Source organism: Lissotriton helveticus, chromosome 1_2 (genome assembly GCF_964261635.1).
Source record: "Lissotriton helveticus chromosome 1_2, aLisHel1.1, whole genome shotgun sequence".
Taxonomy (NCBI): domain Eukaryota; kingdom Metazoa; phylum Chordata; class Amphibia; order Caudata; family Salamandridae; genus Lissotriton; species Lissotriton helveticus.
This window is the reverse complement of record NC_136058.1, coordinates 116,612,524-116,634,680: the sequence shown is the minus strand read 5'-3', so window position 1 is coordinate 116,634,680 and position 22,157 is coordinate 116,612,524. Positions and strand designations below refer to the sequence as shown.

General features: G+C 45.6%; 1 protein-coding gene across 1 annotated transcript in view; it reads left to right on the top strand.

Moving 5' to 3' along the window:
- Positions 1-22,157, top strand: part of HOOK1 (hook microtubule tethering protein 1) — a 1,127,940-nt gene that overhangs the window by 782,721 nt on the left and 323,062 nt on the right. The window contains exon 16 of the mRNA XM_078669845.1: positions 5,225-5,318. Coding sequence (XP_078525971.1) covers positions 5,225-5,318 — 94 coding nt within the window. The remainder of the gene's footprint in view (positions 1-5,224; positions 5,319-22,157) is intronic.

Genomic DNA, 22,157 nt, shown 5'->3' with positions numbered 1-22,157 from the left:
ACTTCGCCCACTTCTTCAACGATAAGATCGCAAGAATCGAACTATCACTAGACATCAACAAATCACACCCCAAGAAGAGCAGCACGGCTGTACCTCAGGCCCTCTCTCCCGGCTCTTCTTTCACCCCCTGGCTTAGCTTTCTCCCCGTTCTAGAAACTGAGATAATCTCATTGATCTCGACCTCCAAACCATCAGCACATATCTCAGACCCCATTCCTCCCTTACTAATCAAGAAAATGAAGCACACTTTTGCACCTATATGGGGCAAAATCATAAACAGCTCCTTAAAAAATGGAGTGGTCCCTGATTGCCTAACAATGGGGCAATGCTGAAAAAACCCGGTCTTGACTCAACAGACTTGTACAATTTTAGACCGATATCTAACCTCCCTTTGCTCTCTAAAACACTTGAACGCTGCGTACTTCTGCAACTGACACAGCATCTGGACAACATAAATCTCTTAGACCCCCTCTAGTCTGGCTTTAGACAAGGCTGCAGCACAGAAACCGCGATGCTGAACATCATAGATGATATCCATGGATCTCTTGACTCAGACAAATGTTGCCTCCTCATTCTCCTTGACCTTTATGCAGCATTTGATACGGTGGACCACAAACTCCTCATCAAGGCTCTTCAAGAAAGAACTGGCCTCGGCGAGGTAGTTCTCAAGTGGTTCTCCTCATTTATACACAATCGCACGGAAATAATAAAAATTAAGAACTTCACCTCCGAAACCCAGCAAGTCAACAAGGGCGTCCCCCAAGGATCGGTGCTCTCTCCTTAACATCTATATGGAACCGTTCTCCAAGCTAATCAGGAAAGCCAACATCCATTTCCACCTCTACGCGGATGATACACAGATCTATCTGGAAACTGCCTCTCTCAATGACATCCAAAGACTAAATGATGTCCTGAAAGGTGTTCAAGAATGACTGACAAACAATCACTTGAAACTAAATCCAGACAAGACCGAGATACTCCTCATCTCGAACAAGGAAGACAACCCTCAAATCAACGAATGGCTAAAGGCAATCGATGCGCTCAAAGGGAATCTTACTCTAGCAGACTCTGTTAAATCTCTTGCTGTCACCTTAGACTCTAAACTAAACATGATAAAACACATTAAGAACTCGGCCAAAAGTGCATTCTTTAACCTCAGACTTCTGAACAAAATCAAACCCTACATTCCTAACAAGGATCTCAAACTGGCCACTCAATCTCTGGTACTGTCAAGACTGGACTATGGGAACGCAATCCTAACAGGTATTCCTAAATCGCACTTGGCACCGATCAAAACAACATTACATGCGGCAGCCAGAATGATCACCGGCATCAAAAAATCTGATCACATCTCCCCGGCACTCAAAGAACTCAAATGGCTCCCAGTAGAAATGCGAAGTAACTTCAGAGCGGCCTGCCTAACCCACAAAGCCCTCCATACCGGCAAACCCGAATACTTAGCAAAAAAACTCAAAAAAGCAGGCCAAGCCAGGAATCTGAGAAGCTCTAACTCCTTCCTGCTCGTCCTACCTAAAACCAGAAAGAAAAGAACAGCGCACTGCTCTTTCACTGGAAACGCCCCCAAAATCTAGAACTCAATCCCCCCGCACATCAGAACCATACCGTCCTTTGTGGAATTCAAAAGTCAACTCAAATCCTTGTTCCTTTTTCGTTCCCTTGGTTGTGGATAACTCGGATCAGAAAGCAACCCCTGAATTATGCGACTACACCGAATCCTGTAAACAAAGAAGTTCTGCAGTACAAATATGCTCCGCTCACTCTGACACTCGTTGATTCCTCATACCTTTCATATGTCATGTTTCTGTTGATTATATGCCATTCTCTTACTGTAAAGCGCTCTGTTACCTTCGGGTCTTGATAGCGCTATAGACAACTTCCTAAATAAAAAATAAAATAAAATAAAAAACTCTTCCCTGGCAGCCCTTTGTATTTTTTTGCCAGAAGGGCCTTTAGCACCTTAGCAGACAGAAACGCATCTCAGAGACAGCAAATGTTTACTAGCCAGGCTACTGGCTGGCTGGGGTAACTAAATAGCTGCCATTGGTGATAGATCTACATTAAATCTGATTTCAGAATAAAATCGAGTTTATATTGACATTTTCTCTAATAACAAAGAGTACCAGTTTTGGTTGTCCCATTGCAGATTTGGCCCAGTAGAGCAACTCCCATGTTAGTGAATGGGGCTACAAGCTTTGCTACAGCAGAAACAGCCTTTAGGGTGTTTTTGATGCTAAGTTATTAAAATACACATTCCCATCTTGCAACACCTAGCACCCTGCCTGCTGTGTGTCACAGACCTTCCTTAAGGGTGACTTGTAAGTGATATAAGGGAATGTTTGGGCGTTGCTATTCATTTAAATGGAAAAGTCGAGTTGGCAGTTTAAATCAGTCCTTCCAGGCTGTATCGGCAGTCTGTGTCATGCTTGTCTGTGTCAACTTAGTGGTGGCACAATCACTGCTGCAGTCCACAAGTGACACTTAACTTACAGGCCCTAGGTACACATAGTATCATATACTAGGAACCTATAAGTAAGTTAAGCCATGTTAAGTGTAAATAATCTAACATGTACAGTTTAAGAGTCAAGAGCACTTGTCTTAAGTCTGGTTAGCATAGCCCAAAGCACATCCAGAGTTGAGAAACCACAGCATCAGGCAAAAAGTGAGACTTAACATGCAAAAAGAAAGCATTTTCTCTCTTTTTCATTCCTTTTGCCTCTCAAAAGATCATAAAGAAATTAGGTAAAGTCAAGTTTATTCAACACATTTTTGTCACCTAGATGGTAGTGTGCTAGGAGCATCTAAATAACAAATTAAACAAGAAAACTAAAGCTGCTATTCGGATCCATTTGAAATTGGGGAGCGATGACATAGTTATAGCATATTATGGTGGGAGCCTCTCAGACATAGGAGTAACAGCATATTGCACGAGATTGGAATTCTAAAATCTATAAACAGTCTCTACAAAGTGAGTCACAGGATAAAGAGTAAATCAGACATGCAGAGACGTTGCAATGTTGTGATGTATTCTTATTTCCAAATGGGTCGTGAGTAGAAATGGGAGGATGGAAAGAGTCTAAAGCTGTTTGACGTGTATAAAAAGACATTCTGGGAGTTGATTGCAAACCAAACATGCAGAACGCAAAATGCTTTTAGTCTTGTGACTATTGTCTCACAAATGGAAAAAGTGAGGGGAAGCTAAACTCACCTCCAAAGCAATTCTTAATTGCCTCTCCAGTTTAGTGCTGACCTTGAAAATTAAGAAATTGTTTCTGTCATTTATTAAATTACTTTGAAGTCCTATGTATATGTATTGAGAGTTTGCAAGTCATATTCTTTCCATGAATTGTGGCTTGAGGTTAGGTAATGGTGTCAACATCACCTTACTTCTTCTGGTGTGGGCTAGCATTCAATCTTTGTTAGATTGCGAAAGTGAGTTGGGTGTCTTGGCTAAGGAGTTGAATAGTGAGTCTGTTTTTGTAATCAAGTTTGCTTATTCACTGCAACAGGTGCAGGGTGGGACATTTGTGGGTATCGATCAGGATATAGCTTCCCTAGCCTCTTCTCTAAAATGTCCTGCGAACTAGTTCAGGATTGTCCATGCATTAGAGCTCATTATTATTTTTCACTTTTGTATTTGGCTTCTGGGATTTGCAACATTGCTCACCCCTCCTCAGTTCTCAGGATGTCTTTTCTGTTAGGCACCATTATGGCTGCCAAATACACATGGGAAGAGAAGGCTAAAATGTTAGTGTCTACCAAGTGAGATTTGGTGCATCTAATGGTGCAGCCGAGGGGCCTGTATCCACAACAGGCCAGGTTGATAGTTTGGCAAAATATAAACATCATTACACTCATCTTCTTAAACATTCTGCTCTCTATCTCCTTTTGGTACCTGAGATGCAAAGATGCCTGGGCCTTCATCTTCCACCATTCCTCCATGTCCCTTTTGTTCCTCAGTCCAGTCCCCCACAAGACTTTTATTTTAGATCACAATGCAACCTACGGGTTTTCACCATTTTCTCCAACTTGGCTGTTTCTCCAGGGGCCCCTTGAACATTTAGTGGATTCTGATTTGTGTGAGCTTTTTGCTCAGTTGTATGTATATGTTCATATTTCTGACAGCTGTGAAACATGGAATATGCTAGTCCTTTGGTGTGGTTGAATCAGCGACTGAGGTCTTAACTTGCTAGACTCTGGTATTGCCTTTATCAGGATCAACAGCTCTTAAATTTTACTTTGTGCCCTATCCAGAGGCTTGGGGTTTTTAGCATGGCTTAGCCGGCTCTTCAGCTCCCAGTCCTCCATCTTGATTTTCTGGGTTGCTAGCATTTCCTCTCTTAAGAAATGTAACACTGTGATCGATTTTGGTTGCTCTTTCTGTAGGCCAGTTTCGGGTGTTTCTTTCCCTAGCCATGCAGTTGTTTCTTCCTTCCCTTCCCTGTCTTTTCATCTGTCTATTCTGGCATTCTGTGGTGCTCCAATGCTTCAATTTCCCACTAATCCTGTCACTGTTGGTGGATTGTTTCTTGCTCCATATATGTGTGTGAGCCAGTTGCTGTAGAGCTTATTAGAAAAGTGACAAAGGCCCATAGCAGGTGGCAAAGCCGACTGTAGATGCTTAGTAGTCATGTTGCTGTTTGCTTTATGTGACAGGAATGTGGGATTTCAATGGAGGCTGTTGCAGATGTTGCCCTGATGTAGGCACTGGTAGGGTTAAACAGCCTGCAACATCTACTAGTACCCCTCAATTTGCATGAAGGGCAGCATGCCTTTTCATGTGTAGCTAATACGTTTTCGGGACTGTGACAGCTACTGGCATTCCACCAGAGAGATCCTTAAGTTGACAATCAATGTATTGTGTTTTGTCTTCCACTGTCTAAGAAGGACATGTGACTGTTACAAAGTGCTCATCTAGTAGGAGTATCACAGTGATGCAGGGTTTCACTAGGCATGGAACTGTTGTAGTAGCCTCTGATGGAAGTACTTTACTTCAATTTTTAAACCCAGTTTGATCTGTGATAAACAAGAGTGGTAATTTATAAATTCAGAAACAAGCTGCAACACCGACATCATAGATGAGGAAATGCATTCAAGCTGTTTTCTTTATTGATAGAAGCTTTTTAACAAACAGTTGGCATTGATGCAGTGGGCAATAAGTACAGTTTTTTGCAGCAATGAACCAATATACCTTACTTCTTGACAGGTTAAACATGGGGCGTGTTGAGGAGCTACAGCAGCAGATTGAAGATCTTCAGAAAACATTGCAGGATCAGGGATCTAAATCTGATGGAATTAATGTAAGCACCATGGGCAATTTCGCTCCTAATGTACATTTCATTGCTGAATTAGATCCTAGCCATTGTATTTATTTGTTTTTAAAACTTGTATAATTTACAGATTCTTTCCCTCAGAAGCCTTTACTTGTGTTAGAGAGGATCTCTAGCCTTTATATATTAAAGAAATTCTAGATTGTGTCGCCAATGCAAAAGACCATGCATACTACCATACTTTTCCCAGGACCATGCAAACATGGGCAAGTCATATGTACCACTACCTGTTGGGATTGTGAGGTCTCTGGGTAACCCTCCGGGTACATTGGATGTATAGTTCAAAGTATTTTCCTGTGAAATATGTACATTCTCCTGAAATCATATGCCTTGCTTCTTTTACCAAGATTCAATGGCTGTAACATATTAATTTCATATTCTAGACGTGCCTCTCTCTTATTCAGCAGGTCAATGCCATTACGTCTTCCTGCTTTGTTTAATCCAAACGTCTTTGAAAACGTTTCCACTCCTTGATCCCATTCACCTAATTTCTTATTTCTCTTTTATAGGATTGCACCAGTGTTGTGTATCTTATTTTCCATTTTTCATTTCCAGTGCTCTGTATCTCCTTTCAGAATTCTTCTTCCTTGGGTTATTCCATTGTGGCGTATCTTTTTCTCCAAATCAGTAAAGTCCAGCTTATTCAGAACCTTACCATTCACCATATTTGTGGTTTCAACTGGACTCTATCTCTGGTTCTCTGCATTGTTTGCACTGGCTTCCTGTGCAGAATATTGTTGCCTTCAAACCCCATAGCAGCTAGATGGATTGTATTAGTATCTGCCATGCCCAGAAGTTCATTCAATTCACGTGGCTCTATTTCTTGACTTTTCACGTTGGCAGGATCAAGTGTTACACATATATCTTGCCGTCAATTCCTCATGTGACATTACCAAGTTAAGATCTGATTAAATCTAACATTTATGGATAGTTAATTATCCTTTGTTTATTTTAACATATCCTTGATGGATCCTTTAACCTATGGTTATCTTGTCTGATAAGGTTATTGATTGAAAGCACCAGCCAGGGACCCATCACAATGAACTTGGAAGACCCTCCTAGATAAGAAAATGTGAAACCAACCGACTGCTTGATCTGAACCCCTGCCATCCATTTTACATTCTATTTAAAGCTTTAGTGCTCTGCATTATGAAAATAGGTAAGACAGTTACAGCAGCATTAGCAGTGCTACTGACGTCAGATCTGCCACCCAATAAAGTTGTTTACTCTTATCAGTTAACAGTGTTACGGCTCCACAAACTGGCCTAAATCCTGCATTTTAATTAAGAGGCCATTGGTTTCCCGATACTGTTTTAACTGCAGTACAACACCTTTCTCCATGATTTTATGTAGGATTGTGGCACATACTATGGAGCAAAAGCATACCTGATGTGCATGGCTCAGGGAATGCTTTTTCATGCATTGTTGTTTGAGTTACAGGTCCCGTTATTAACAGGTTATTCATTTTACCAAGGGCGGCAAGCTAGTCTAAAAGTCTTCAGCACACTGCATGGTGTTTATGCTTGCACAATAACAGACTTCAGGTCCATTGGCAGGATGAGTCTCAATCCCAGTTTAAAAAGGAACCACCTCCTCTCACTCCCATGCTGCCGGATTTGCGGGCCTGTTATCTGTGTTTTACACCCCTTGGGCTAGGGATGGCTACTCTCCCCAACTCCTGATTTTATCCTTTATATTTTGAAATAACTTCTGGCTAGCTTCTTACTTACTTAAAGCTGAAACTGAATTTTAGAATTTAGAATAGTTTCTTAGTGCTGTCATCCGCTTGAGTTGTACAAAAAATGTAATGGAGATTTTTTTACCATTACTGTAGTGTGCCTACTTTCATTCTTTAATCCATTGGCCATGGCTTGTAACTGCTTGCTTTGTATTAATGTCTTTATATTGTTGCAGTCCAAAATTTGACTTCAAAACAACAGATCTCTTGTTATACCATCTTTGAAAGATCTTGCTTTTTCCTTGGCTTTAGAGTCTGTACATGAGGGTAAACCATCCACATTAGTTGTCTGGAAGTTAATGTATACATTTGGGAGCCCTACCACCGGGTTCATATGTGGAGTATTTTCTAGGGAATCTAACGGCAACTCAAAGTTTTAAACCTTAACTTGTTTAAGATCTTGTTTTTTCACTATCATGTGGTCAGGCAGGTTTATGGACACATGTGTCCTCTCAATGACACTAGTTATGAGAGCATAAGCCCCATGAAGGATATAGCCACACACATGCATGGTAACAGACTGTTCGAGTTAAAAGCATACCAATAGATTGAAGAGAAGACTATTTAATAAGTGTAACTCTCACAGTCTGAACCACTGGGAAAAACGTCAATATCCCTATTCCTGCATCTAAATCTGTATGGTAAATTCCAAGATTCGTGTATGTATCCCTGTCCCAGTGCTTCATACCTGCCTACTAGGTGATACTGTAGACAGTATTGTAACTGGAAGGTTGTGACCGGCAGTGTAATATGGCCATGAATTAACCATTCTGTGGAAGGTGACTCAGCCACGGTAAAAGGTAATTAGTCCAATTTTTTAGTGTGCTGCATTGTATATTTTGCATCTCTTCATGCCATTGTTATCTGTTTTTCTGTTAGATTGTATGCAGAGAACAGTCATACTGTTGATATACCGCTAGGGCATGTGACCAGGCCTCAATGAGTGTAGCACCCAGCTCAATAATAGAATGGATTGCAATTGCGATTGTCCATGTTGTAATATAGATAAATCCTGTTCCATTATATCTATTGCAGAAGATACAATGTTGCCCAGTGAATAAATCCTGGATGATAATAAGGTCAAACTATTGTCGACCACTGCCAAAGCCTTTTCTAGGTTAACCCTATCAATTTCACTTAGTCTCTTAGCAGCTTCCTGTTGAGAGATTTTCAAAAACTCATTGTAAATAGCGTATACGAAGCGTTCCTGATGTGACTTCTGGGGACCTAATACAAAATCCATGTAATCTGAGGGGAAGGACAAGTGTTGTTTCACCTGGAACAGTGTTGAGGTTTTCAGCAACTCTAGGTATAACTTCCCAACACTAAAAGATGTAACCACCCCAGAGTGTTCTGTTTGTACATAGTGCTGGTCAGGTCGATGGGCACTAAATCCTTTGGTGATACCCTTGAATCTTGACTGACACTTATTTGTGTTGATAGGTCAAACCAAGCATTCGTTCAATTTCGGGTCTGATGAATTGTATGATCCATTTTGTATTATGGTATCTAATGTATCCTCACTGTGTTGTTTGTAATTTTGCCAGCCCTCAAAGGGAATCTGAGGTGTGTTCAAGTTCTTGATCTTGGCTAACCCAAGACAGGAAGTCTGTAACACTGTGTTGTTCAGGAAGATAATCTGATGTGGTGTGAGGCATGCTCTAAATAAAGCCTCAGTTCCTTGAACTTGCCGATCTTTAGTCCCCCCCCAAACAGAATTTGTGTCTATAAGTATCCTTCATAAAGTCGAAACCCTGTACAGACAACTGGGGGATGTATGACGACTCAACGCAAACAAACACAACGCACACCATTACATCGCATTCCTCACATCGCACACGCCATTACATCGCACGGATTCACCACGCAAACCATTACATCGGACTCCGCATTCACACGCATGCAAAATACGTTTTCATCGCACACTACGACCACGCATTCTATCACACCGCACAATTCTCCCTAACAGCCAGCTAAACACAGTACAATGCCCTGACACTTCCCTCAACTAATCTGAATACATTGTCGAGTACCTGAAGTACCAGGGTGGTCAGTGGTCACAGCAGGAACAAGGGTGGCCACATGAGCCGTATTTTACCCATGTGAGGAGCCGCAGGGGCTTGGAACTTTATGAGCGTCTCTTCGGGGCAGCGGATGGGCAATAAAGAATTGTAAAAACTGACGTTCACATTCAGATGCTCACTGGAGTGCAAAATAACAAAATTTGTATATTTGGGAACATCGGTGCAGAAGGGAACAAGGTTTCAACATAAGTGGGAACACTACATATCCAAAAATGCAATACTTATTGCACTCACCTGAGGGGCCGCGCGGGAGGGTAATGCTATGCGTAGGTGGTTCTCAGCCTGTGACCAAGGAACAGGAGGTCTGAAACGCGTAAGGCACGACAAATGAAAATGTTTCACTATGCAGGGGTGCCAATACAAATATTCTGCTGCGGAGTGCGTCTTTAATGCTTTTGGAAGTTTTGGTTTTGATTATATTAACGAGTCGGTCCTGCCATGAAGATACCACCATCCCATTACTGCGTGAGGAGCCGCAGGGGCATGGAACTTTCCGAGCGGATGGCCAGTAAATAATTGTAAAAACTGGCGTTGAGATTCAGAGGCCCGCTGAGTGCAAATAACAATAATTGTAATTTTGGGAACATCGGCGGAGAATGAAGCAAGGTTTCAACATAAGGGGGAATACTACATGTCCCAAAATGCAATTTTAATTACACTCACCTGCGAGGCACAAAGAAGAGCAAGAAGATGTGCTTCATTGTACCCCCCTGTACAATGAAGCAAATCTTCTTGCTCTGCAAAAGTGGTTCTCAGCCTGTGACCATGGGTCATGAGGGCTGATACGCTTCAGGCATGATAAATGAAACTGACTTTTCCGGTGTGTGCCAATAAAAATAATCTGCTGCGGAGTGCATCTTAAATGCTTTGGGCATTGAGTTTTGAATATATTAATGCGGCCATCCTGCTGTGAAGATTTGTTGCAAGGTCGGGATTCGAACTCACGAGATTCCCCTTGATAAAGATCTCGTTTAGCTCTTGACGCTATCATAATCTATTTATTAGAAGGTGGTATTTAGAGACCCAACTTGTCTTCTTTGAATCTGAAGAATTCCAAAACTACTACAGACTGTTTCCTGCTCACGCTCCCGGCCTCTGGGCACAAGTATCCGTCCGATGCTTGGGTAACTAGAGCCTGGAAAACGTGGTTTTATAGCGCTTACGGAGATCGGTGTGCTTTATTACTGAATATTTAAATTGTAAATTCATCACAGAATCGAAGAGTTGGACCCCTGGGGGCCGCGTGCATCCATCCGATGCTTGTGCTACTAGAGCGAAGAAACATGTTTTTATAGCGCTTCATGATGTGTCCTTATATCACTGAATATGTTCATTATAGCTTCCTACTAGAACTGGCGCGTTGGACCCCAGCTCCGTATCTGTGTTTAACGCCCGTGTGCACAAGAAGCCAGAAATATGAATGTTTTTCATAGCGCCTTGTATATGTGTATGAGAGCTGTATTTTTGTAGCGCCTCGTTATTTAAGTTATAATTCATTTCAGAACCGAAGCGCTGGAGCCCCTCCCGGCGAAATATGTTTGAAACTGATATGAGCAGAAATGTATTTCTATTTATGGGACATTCCAGGCGTTCTCCAGTACCAGGAAGAATCCATTAATCCCTGACTTCCTGATAATTAAAGGTGGCCAGCTGCACAGCTTCATCTGTGCACAGGCTGTGAGAGCGCATTGTGCCTCAGTGACAGACAGGCATGATTGTTTGCTATGGGTGGCCTTCAACCCGGGAAAACATTAACAATCACAGAATGATACAAAGAAGTAACACATTTGGCGGACAATGCATCAATCCATACAGCCATCCATTCATTATACGGTCCGCCATCATGCACCCATTCATGCATCCGCCGCCATGCACCCATCCACACTTCCCCATCCATCCAGCCATCCACCCACCCAGCACCCATCCATGCATCCATCCATACACCCATCCATGCATCCACCACCCATCCATGCATCCATCCATACACCCATCCATGCATCCATCCATACAGCCATCCATTCATTATACGGTCCGCCGCCATGCACCCATCCACGCTTCCCCATCCATGCATCCATCCAGCCATCCACCCACCCAACACCCATCCCTGCACCCATCCACCCATCCAGTATAACATCCAGCATCAACCATCCTTCCACCCATTCTTAATTCATGGATTCATCCACCCACGCCATTATAACATACATAAAAAGTGAAGGTAGCGCTGCACTTGTACGTGTGGTGACTTGATAGGAGGCTCGAACTCTGGTTGTCAGCACCAAAGTCGGCAGAGCTACCGCCAGACCACATCCTCGCCGTGTCATCGATGTGTTATTTCTGAGATACATCAAATAATAACAACGTGCACCATTTTTTAAAGTTGCAGGCCGTTTTTAAAGTTACATCATTATCATAACAACTTGCATCATTTGTTAAAGTTATTCGCCCGTTTGTGATCGCCCGTTTTTAAAGTTACATCATTATCATAACAACTTGCATCATTTGTTAAAGTTATTCGCCCGTTTGTGATCGCCCGTTTTTAAAGTTGCATCATTATCATAACAACTTGCATCATTTTTTAAACTTATTCGCCCGTTTGTGTTCTGTTTTTTTTTGCCATGTAATCGACCATTTTTAAAGTTGCATCATCATTATCAAGTTATTCGCCCGTATGTGTTCTGCTTTTTTTGCGATGTAATGGCATTCTTAAATCGCATGCGTTGTCATTGCATGCGATGTTAATGCCATCGCGCCGTAGTAGCATGCGGAGTAATAGGCTGCGATATGAACGCCCATGCGATGTAAACGTCGCGGTGCGATAGCGCCGCGATGTGTTTACATCGATGTATTGGGTGTTTCCCCAGCTGGGTAATAATGGAAGCATAGTATATCTTTTTGTGTTAGTGAGCATATTTTTCTTTGTAGATGTAGGTCCAAACTTATAATAATAAGAGGTCTGGTCTGATGTGTTAAACTCAGAAAAATAAGCACATTTTGGGGAAAATGAGCTGAAATACCTTTCGGCTGTGTTGGACAATGTTCCCATTGATGGTAAGTGAAAACATTACGTAGGATACTTGCTTTGTGCAAGAAATGGTGACCATAGTGTTGGGAACAGAACATGGTATCAAAGCAAAATGAATCTTCATACAATTCATCACTAGAAAATGCAGCAGATTGTTCTAGATCAGACAGCATAGTATTTACAGTTTCAAAGTCGCAATCATCAGAGAAAGTATTGGAGGTGATGATGTCACGTAATGAAATTTTAAACATGTGTAGTATTTTTAAAAGTTCTGTTGGACCATATACATCATATGAAACCCTGTCCCAAACTATTCCTTCAGGAACTGGAACTGCTGTAATGTTCACTAAGGACAGGTCTCACTATTCATGGTGTGATGATGCATGCGGTTTCAGGACCAAGTTCACATGTTGTACTGCAGAGCATTCTGGGAGATAATGTCCATTCATGAGCAGGAAAAAGACAGTCACTACACCTACACAAAGGATTAGGAACAGTAGACCTATAGCAATCAAGAGCTGTAGCCAGGGAGTAACAAGGTAAGTATTTTTTAGCCAAAGGGGGGCGCTAGGTGGTGCACACGCAAGATGGCCGCACCTCTGTGAGGCTCCCGCAGCCCGGTTAATGAATCCTGTAATCATCCTGCTTTGATAAGCTCCTCTGAATTTGAAACACTGCTGTTGGGAAGAGATCACCCCATAGCAGACTCGCTGCAAGTTTCAGGCGACCAGGTCCACGCTGGCCCGAGATGTCCTGCTGAGAAGAGTTAGCCGGGTAATGCTGCGGAGCTGCAGTGGGGAGTGAAGCGGCAGCACTGGGTACCTGGGCCCGGGGCTTCGCGGGCGACGCGCAGGCCGCAGGACGAGGCGGGCGCACTCACCGTGAAACATCACCCTGGGGCTCGGCACGGAGAAAAGAGCAGCGGGACACCTAAGAGCGGCAGAGCCCGGAGTGAGGAGCATTGAGCGTGGAGGCGGGGGGCGGTGCTGGTGAGTGGAGCGGCGGCGGACTGGCGGCAGCCTGGCCTGGGGATTCAGGCTGGTGGAGGCCCTGGTTCGTGTGGCTCCGGCTGTCAGGATCTCGCCGCCCCCGATGCTGCCTGGGGAACAGTCATTGTGCTAGCTCCCTTTCTCAGCAGGAGTGCAGAGCGGTGGGGTATAGAAGTGTGGCTGCCGGGACACACTGGAATCGTGCTGCCCGAGGAGCGGCTGCTGATTTGGGCTCCCCCTTCCCTCCCGGTCCCTAGAGGGAGACTGGTGGAGCGCCTCGCAGAACTGGGCGATCCTTTAGGCGTCTACGTGAGGAGCGTAGTGGGGCCTCATTTGGCAGCTTATAACAGTGGCCTGCAGGCAGTTTGCACACTAGTGGGCACCCTATACTGGCGCTATTGTATATTAGATCACCATTGGGCCGCCATATTGTGACTTGGAGGAGAGAGCAGATTGCCTTTGATCCAGCGAGTTCTGTATACTGATGTGCTAACTGCTGCCTGATATGCATGACACATGAATGCGGAGAAGTGAACACTGAGGGTCTACTGGGCACCTGGTGGGCTATACTCGGGTGTTGCCCTGAGGGAGCACCACATTGCAGGAAGGGACCTGAGGTGTGTAGCTGGCTACACTGGAAGGCGGCCATACTCGGTACACTGGTGGCTGAAGATCTATAGTTGGCCCGCTGCTTTCTACTTCACAGTGCCCCACGCTGGTGACAATAGCTGTATTTTAATTGCCCTGTGAGAATTAGAAGTCATATCCAAACCGGATCACTTGGGTTCTGCTTACTGCCTGCCACATGCATACCAGCGCCATCCACAATGCGTAACGGACAGTGTGCGACTTATGGCTCGTACAGTTGAGCTCTACCCCGGTGTCATTATGGGGAAACCGGTTACCAGGCAACCGAAATTTAACTTTGCCGCTGCCAAGAAAAGTGCGCGAAATGCCCAGGGAGAGCGCGAACTGGAGGACGGAGGGGAGACGCGGTGAGAGACGGCCACACACAGTGCGGATTTACAAACTGTCTTACAAGAGGTCCGTCAGGGCTTTGCCACGATCGTGGTTAAAGTTGATCATATGTCGTCGCGTATGGACGCTATCGCACACAAATTGAAGGGGTATGAGGACCGGATAAAGGAAACGGAGAGACGCATCTCTGATACAGAAGATACCACAGTCCGGCATGACACACAACTCGCCCAAATGGACAAGCTTCTCAAACTTATCGCAGCAGAATGAGGACTTGGAAGCGCGCAGCAGGCGCAATACTATACGCATGATTGGTATTCCGGAATCGACGAATACTGGAAAAATGGAAGAATACGTTGAGCGGATGCTGATAGCTGCGATTGCCGCTGATTCTTTTTCGAGCCAATTCATCGTGGAACGGGCCCACAGGTCTATTGGGCTGCGTCCACCACCGGGTAGCACTCCGCGTCCCATAATAGTGAGGCTTATGAATTACAGAGACCGTGATGTGGCTCTACGGGCGGCAAGAAGCAAGCAGACCCTGCCGTATGACAGGAACACTTTTTCCATATACCCGGACTTCACACCTATGGTACAAGAAGAGAGACGTACATTTATGGACGTTAAGGCCAAACTGAGAAGGGCACAAATTGATTACGCACTGTTGTACCCGGCACGGCGTAGGTTTACACACCAGGGCAAGCAGCGATTCTTCACGAAGCTGCAGCAGTTGGAGGAATTCCTCAAACACATACGGCGCACAGCACGCATGGACGGAGAAATGACGGCGTCTCAGCAGTCTACGTTGACTGGAGCAGAAGATGATTCGCAATGAGTCCTACCTTACCACCTTTACTGACTCCACAAACTGAAACAGGACACATCGCATTAGTGGGTGTTGGGTCCCACATAAAGGCCCACATGTGCCAAATGGACGAGGAGGCACATTGAATAATGAATAATGTAGACTGGGCACCCTCTGCCCTCCAGGGTCTAGTTGTTCCACTTTAGGTGGATTCTGGGGGCGGAGGAGGTTTGTGTAGCCACCTAAAGATTGCCCATGGTGGGAATACCCCCTGGGGCTTTGTTTTTGTTCACTAACTGCATACTACAAGGATTGCAGGACTGTTCTTGATTGGTTTGAGGATGGAGGAGGGTGGGTTGCTTCAGTGGGTGGGGGAGGGGGTGAGTTTTCGTTTCTAGTTTTGAGTAGTAGGGGTATGCATCAGGATCACCCTTTCATTAGGAATACGGAAGTACAGACTCAGGTACTGTGCAGGCGCTGCGACCGATTTACCATCCGACCCTGTATAGAGATGCAAGGGAGGGGCTACAGTCATCGAGTAATATGCAGGTCACTGATGAGGATTGCGGAGAATGGCTGATGTAGATTCAGAAGTGCTAAATGTTATTACATGGAATGTTAGAGGGCTGGGCGACCCGAGAAAGAGAAGACAAATCTTAGCGTACTTGGATAGGCACAGAGTGCACATAGCTATGCTACAGGAAACACATTTTGCTCCACGCACATTGAATCATTTTGCAGATAAATGGGCGGAACATCAAATCTTCTCTTCATATACCTCCTATGCAAGAGGTACTGCAATCCTTGTTAAGAAAGGAGTACCGTTCCACCTAGCGGGAGCAACGTGGGACCCACAGGGGCGCTATTGCTTGGCATGGGGCCGGTTGGGATCTGTGTCTGTCACACTGGCCTGTTGTTATGGGCCAAATGTGGATGATGCAGAATTCTTCACTGCATTATGGGCCAGAATATTTGATATGGGCTCCAGTCATATCATATGGGGAGGAGATTTTAATGTCACTTACAACCCGAGTATGGATAGGTTGCATCCTAGCCCTCATCACTATACCAGGGCGCGCGCAGTCCTGCAAGACACTATAACCACTTATCGTCTACTTGACGCATGGAGACACTTGCATCCTCGCATGCAGGAGGGGACACACTTCACAGAGCACGCAGCGTCATGGTCGAGGCTAGATTATTGGCTGTTGTCCCGCGGAATGGGTCCTGCCATCTCCAATGTACGACACCTGGCCAGAACGTACTCGGATCATGCCCCAGTGGCACTTACTCTTTCCTGCTCTGACTTTAACACACCACGCGGCATCTGGCGGCTATATGCCCCTAGTTTGCTTGATACCGTTTTCCAGGAAGAGCTGAGGGAGGAAATACAGGACTTCTTTGCTCGTAACAAAGGTACTGTGAATAGTGTAGAAACCATCTGGGAGGCATTTAAGGTTACGCTCCACGGGTTCTGTATATCAAAGGGGTCGGGAGTGCTCAAGGACATAGCCAACACGCTGCGCAATTTGGAGATGAAGCTTAAATCACTGGAATGGAAATTAGCTACGGACCCTAATGGAAATGCCCATGGCCAGTTTAGGGAAACGCTCACAGAATACATGGACACAGCAGAGCGGGAGACTCCCTTTAGGGGTAAATATTGGGTGGCCCGCATTTATAGAGAGGAGAAGAGGCCAGGACGGGCTTTAGCACAAATAGTTCGGAAACCTCGCCACTCAGGCTATGTGCTGGAAATTGAGGACAGGGATGGTATGGTCTACCGTGACACAGCCAGTATCCTTAATGCCTTCACACGACACTACAATCACCTTTACACCAAACAATGGCACGATGAATTAAATCTGGAGAGTTTTTCGGGTGACGTGGCACTGGGATGGCTCAGTGATGTGCAGCGTACTTTTCTGTGTGCCCCATTTGAACTGGATGAAGTTAGGGATGCCATTATGAGTATGCAGTCAGGAAAGGCCACGGGAACGGATGGCATTCCTGTGGAATTTTATAAAACATATATTGATTTAATGGCCCCCATCTTACGCGAGGTATACGAAGATGCACTTGAGGTTGGGTGCCTTCCCGCGTCAATGAGAGAAGCCCTTATAATCTCGCTATTGAAACCTGGGAAGCAACCTCAGCACTGTGATTCCTATAGGCCCTTTTCTCTGCTCATTTGTGATGCCAAGATATTAGCCAAGCTCATTGCTACACGATTAAGCTTATTAATGGAAAACGTAATTCTTCGTGATCAATCGGGCTTTGTACCCGGAAGAGCTACCTCTCATAACCTTAGGACCTTTTTTGCCGTGCTAAACAATGTCTAGCAAGATTTGCCTTTAGCTGCGATTTTTAGACTCCACGAAGGCTTTTGATTCAATTGAGTGGGACTATATCTTGGGGGTGATGTCGCGGATGGGATTCCCCCCCTTTTTTTTCTCATGGATCAAGCTCCTTCATCAGTCCCCAGTGACAAAAGTGCTCATAAATGGCCGCATATCCCAGACGTTCCAGATTACCAGAGGCACAAGACAGGGGTGCCCACTTTCCCCGCTGCTCTTTGCCATTGCAATAAAGCCGCTGGCGGCGAAACTGAGGCAACATCACAACGACAAGGCCTTGCGTTGTAATATGCGGCAAATACTTATATTGTTATATGCTGACAATATCACTTTATATATCCGAGACCCGCAGCAAAATCTGAACCCGATCCTCAGGGAATTTATAGTTTTTGGGAAGCTTTCTGGGATTCAGATTAACTTGGGGAAATCTAGGGCCAGATGTAGGTAGCCAAATACCGGTCGGTAACGGCCGAATTCGTCCGTTACCGACCGGTATTTGCCTTTTGACATGTAGGGGGAAGGAAACAGGCCAATTCGGTAATTTTACCGAATCGGTAAATATACCGGTCGGTAAATTTACCGACCGGTATTATTACAGATTCGGTAAAATTGAGATGTAGGTGGGACTCTTCTGAGTCCCACAAGCCCTACAAATTCGGTATTTTACCATCAAATTCAATTTGATGGTAAAATACCGATTCAGGCGTGCATGCACATGGGTGCATGCACACCTGTGCCATATGACAGGCAGACCTGCCCTTAGGACAGGTATGCCTGCCACATGGCCCCCAAACCTTTTTTGGGGGTGCTAGAGGGTGTCAAAGTGACACCACCTGCACCCTTGTCAAAATGGGCATTACCGGTCGGTATTTACCGAATCGGTAAATACCGACCGGTAATGCCCATTCATTCCTATGGGCTTCAAAGCCCATAGGAATGAATGGACATTACCGGTCGGTATTTACCGAATCGGTAAATACCGATTTTTACCGATTCGGTAAAAGGAACATCTGGATGTTCCTACATCTCCCCCCTTCTTATTTACCGATTCTTATTTACCGAATCGGTAAAATTCGGTAAATAAGAATCGGTAAATTTTCCCTACCTACATCTGGCCCCTAGTATTTTTCCACTGACAAATGCCACGACTCGGTTTTCTCTAGACTATCCCTTAGAGTGGTGTGAGGACGAATTGAGATACCTGGGAATACGGGTGACCAGGGACAGAGGGGAATTTATGAGATTAAATGATGGTACTGCTATAACCTGCATAGTGGACTGTGCCACCCGCTGGATTGCTTTACCTTTGTCCATGGCTGGGCGGGCATCCTTAATTAAAATGATGATACTTCCCCAATTACTATATCTCTTCTTAAATATTCCATATTATCCAGGGACGTTCTTCTTCAAAACACTTCGATCCGCACTGACGAGACTTGTATGGGGTGGAAAACAGCCACGGCTACAATGGAATGTTCTTACTAGGCCATTTTTGCAGGGTGGGTTCGGAATACCGAATTTCAAGCTATACTATCTCAGCGCACAGGCTCATTATGCCTGGTTCTGGATGTCGCAGCCACTATATATGCCACAGGTTGCGGCAGAGCAGTAGCTGGCACATCCAATCCCCATTGACGGTGTTCTGTACGAACCGTTTGGAGTTAGGGGAAGGTCGCTAAACACCATCACATGCACGGTTGCGGCTTGGCAACGTATAGGACACATGCTGAACATGGTCAACTTGTATTCGCCACTTTTGCCGCTTACTTATCATCCTAATATGCCACTTCTCCAAGAAACACTTTTTCATAAATTCCGGGAGCGTACCCACATTCGCACTTGGGGGACTTATATCATGAAGGCCGCTTCCGCACTGCTGCACTACTGTTTCGGGTATACATCACACCCCACTTGACACGTTTCTCTATGTCCGCCTCAGACAAGGTATTCGGTCTCTCCCTCCAGACTTCCCGGATGAGCCAAAGATTTTAGAACCATTACAATTAATGCCGAAATGCACGACCGCTAAACGCCTGGTCTCCCAAATTTATAGGGCAGTACAAACACTGAGAGTACTACCGATTACACAGTCCCGAACACGTTGGAGTGAGGAGCTGGGCTTCGACCTAACAGATGACCATTGGGAGTTCAGCTGTCTCCAAACGGAGCGGGTGTCGGCCAGCAGCAGACTCCGCATAATACACTACAAATTCCTGCACAAAATCTATTACACTCCACCCAGGCTATAAAGATACCGGCTCAGAGAATCGGACAGGTCTGACAGGTGTCAATCTCTCGGAGCAGACTTCCTACATTTGGCGCGGGAATGCCCGGGAGTGAACGAGTATTGGGTACAAGTACTTGAAGCGCTGACACTAATGATCAACATGCATGTCGAACCCACTCCACTGATGGCTCTGCTCGGCTATGTTAAACCACTGAGGGCGGAACACCGCAAATATGCTGCTTTAGCATTGCTTATGGCTAAGAGGCGGGTGGCCTGCCGTTGGGGCAGGGGACGGGCACCCAAATCTAAGGACTGGATCGCTGATTTAATGACTTGCCAAGAACGGCTCACCACATATGCTGAACTATTGCCTGTTGCCTCCAGACCAAGGGATATTTGGGCCCCCTTGGCATGCTATCTGTTGACACATCCTTATGACCCTCCATGAGTAGCTGCACAGTCCCCAATGTTTTACAGTTTTTCTGTGCATTGTATGTTGCTTGCAAGGCCCATGTAGTAGATGAGGAGTGTAGATCAGCTGCGATATATGTGTGTTGGGAACTGGCTGGGAGGGGGCTTGTCACATGAGTACGGGGCAATGTAGTGACTCGCGATGTACATTAGGGATGTGTGGTGCGATACAGCCACTGTGCTAAGCCCTGGATAATTTGCCTATGACATGAACTGCTTTCCTGTAGGATACATGATGATTTTTTTTTCTTTTTCGTAATACCTACGACATGCATGAGGAAATACTATATCTGTACCAGCTGATACATATGATGAAATACTGATGATTGCTGTACGTTCAAAACCTAATAAACAGAAGTTTAAAAAAAGGTATTTTTGAACCAAAGGTGGAAATCACAAATTTGTTGTTTGTGGGAAACCGTGTTCACTGGGATCCAATGAGAAAGTTTCAAAATCAATCAAATAGCCAGATGCAGTTCGAGCTATCTTTGGTAGCTAAGCAGGTTTTGTAGAACTGGCAGATGTCTCCGTTTGGGACATATTCACATAGATGTTGGTGTTGAGATCTGTGAGTCATTTGTTGATGGAAGTTGTTCAATGTAAACAGGTACAAGTTCCATTCTATGGTTCATAACTCCTTCACTTCGCGGAGTAGAATCTTCAAACATTATTAGTCTTTCTGTTTGAACTTCCTGTTTGGTAGCGAGAGATCTAGTGCTACCCAGGAGCCCACGTGGTCTGCTATTCAGTATCAGCCACATTGTGTGGTTTGATCAGATCAATTGAGACAAATCTTTTTTCTTTCTTGCCAGCAAGAATCAGAAGAAGTAGTGTTCTTGTTCCTTCGACAGCCAGGATAGGTTCAGGACCCCTGTAAGATGGCCCAAATTATTTTTTGTCCACAGTCTTTTATCTGACCAGGTCCCCAATCTTTGGGATCCAGGCAGGTCTTGCCGGTACAGCTTTTACTTCCCCAGTGGCGTGTGTTTTTTCTTGGGCGTTGCTTTGTAATGCCCGGAATTCATTGAGTTCCAGTAAAACAGCCAAACGATCATTGAAGTCAAATAGTTTTTTATCCGCCACTGTGTGCCACATTCAAGGTCAGGTACCCACATTCTAATCACGAACAGGACCTTGAATGGAGTACGTCCCCCTAGGGTACTTCTTGCCATGTTATCTGAAAGAAACAGGTTAGTGTTAGATTCCTTACCTTAGAATATCCCCAGGCGTCAGGCTGGATCCGGAAAGTTTTCGTCAGCAGTACCCTTGCGCGTTGTAAGGCGTCGTCCGCGGCTCCACGTCCGTCGTCGGCGTCGTGATCGCCGAAATGACGTTGTCAGAGTACTTAGATGCCGCCCTCGCGTGCTGACGTCAGTTCTTCTTTTCTCCACGCCAGCTAGCGCAGATCCGGGAAGAGTAATACTCTTGACTAACTTTTTGGTCTATTTTGGATCTCTTTTTTCGAGTTGACTTCGATTCCTGGTGCCGTAGGGATGCCTGGCTTCAAGCCGTGCGACGCCTGTCACCGCATGATGTCGATGACCGACCCCCACCATTGGTGTCTCCACTGCCTAGTGCCGACCACGACGACAAGTTGTGCCCCGACTGCCGGGCCTTGACCTCGAAAGCTAGGCGGGAGCGGTCCCACAAGCTAATCGAGATCCGGCAGTCTGCTCCGTGCCGCTCGAGGTCCCTGTCGAGGAGGAAGTCGAGGGACCAGTCGCGGAGCCGCAGTCGTCGCTCATTGAGTCATCACCATCACTCGTTGGGCTCCAAGTCCTCCGGTAAGTTGAGGCATTCAAAGAAGAAGTCGAAGAGGCGACATCGCTCTCCAGACTCCCCTCGCCGCTCGCACGACGTGGCTGAGGGTTCGGGCGGCACCGCCGGAGCTGTAGGCGCTGCCTCCAGGTCCATACCCTCCTGTCCCTGGCCTGCGAGCGACGCCGGAGGAGATTCATGATTTTCTCATTGCCATGAGGACTCACTTCCCTCCGTTGAGGCCTGCCGGCGTGCCTTCGGGTCCCGCAGACCCGACAGGGGGCCTTGGCGGCCCGGTGGCTCCGGCCCCGGTGCCGTCAGGTGCTTCGGCCCCGGCGCCGTCGTGGACTTCAGTCCTGACTCCGCCGGCCCCCTGTGGG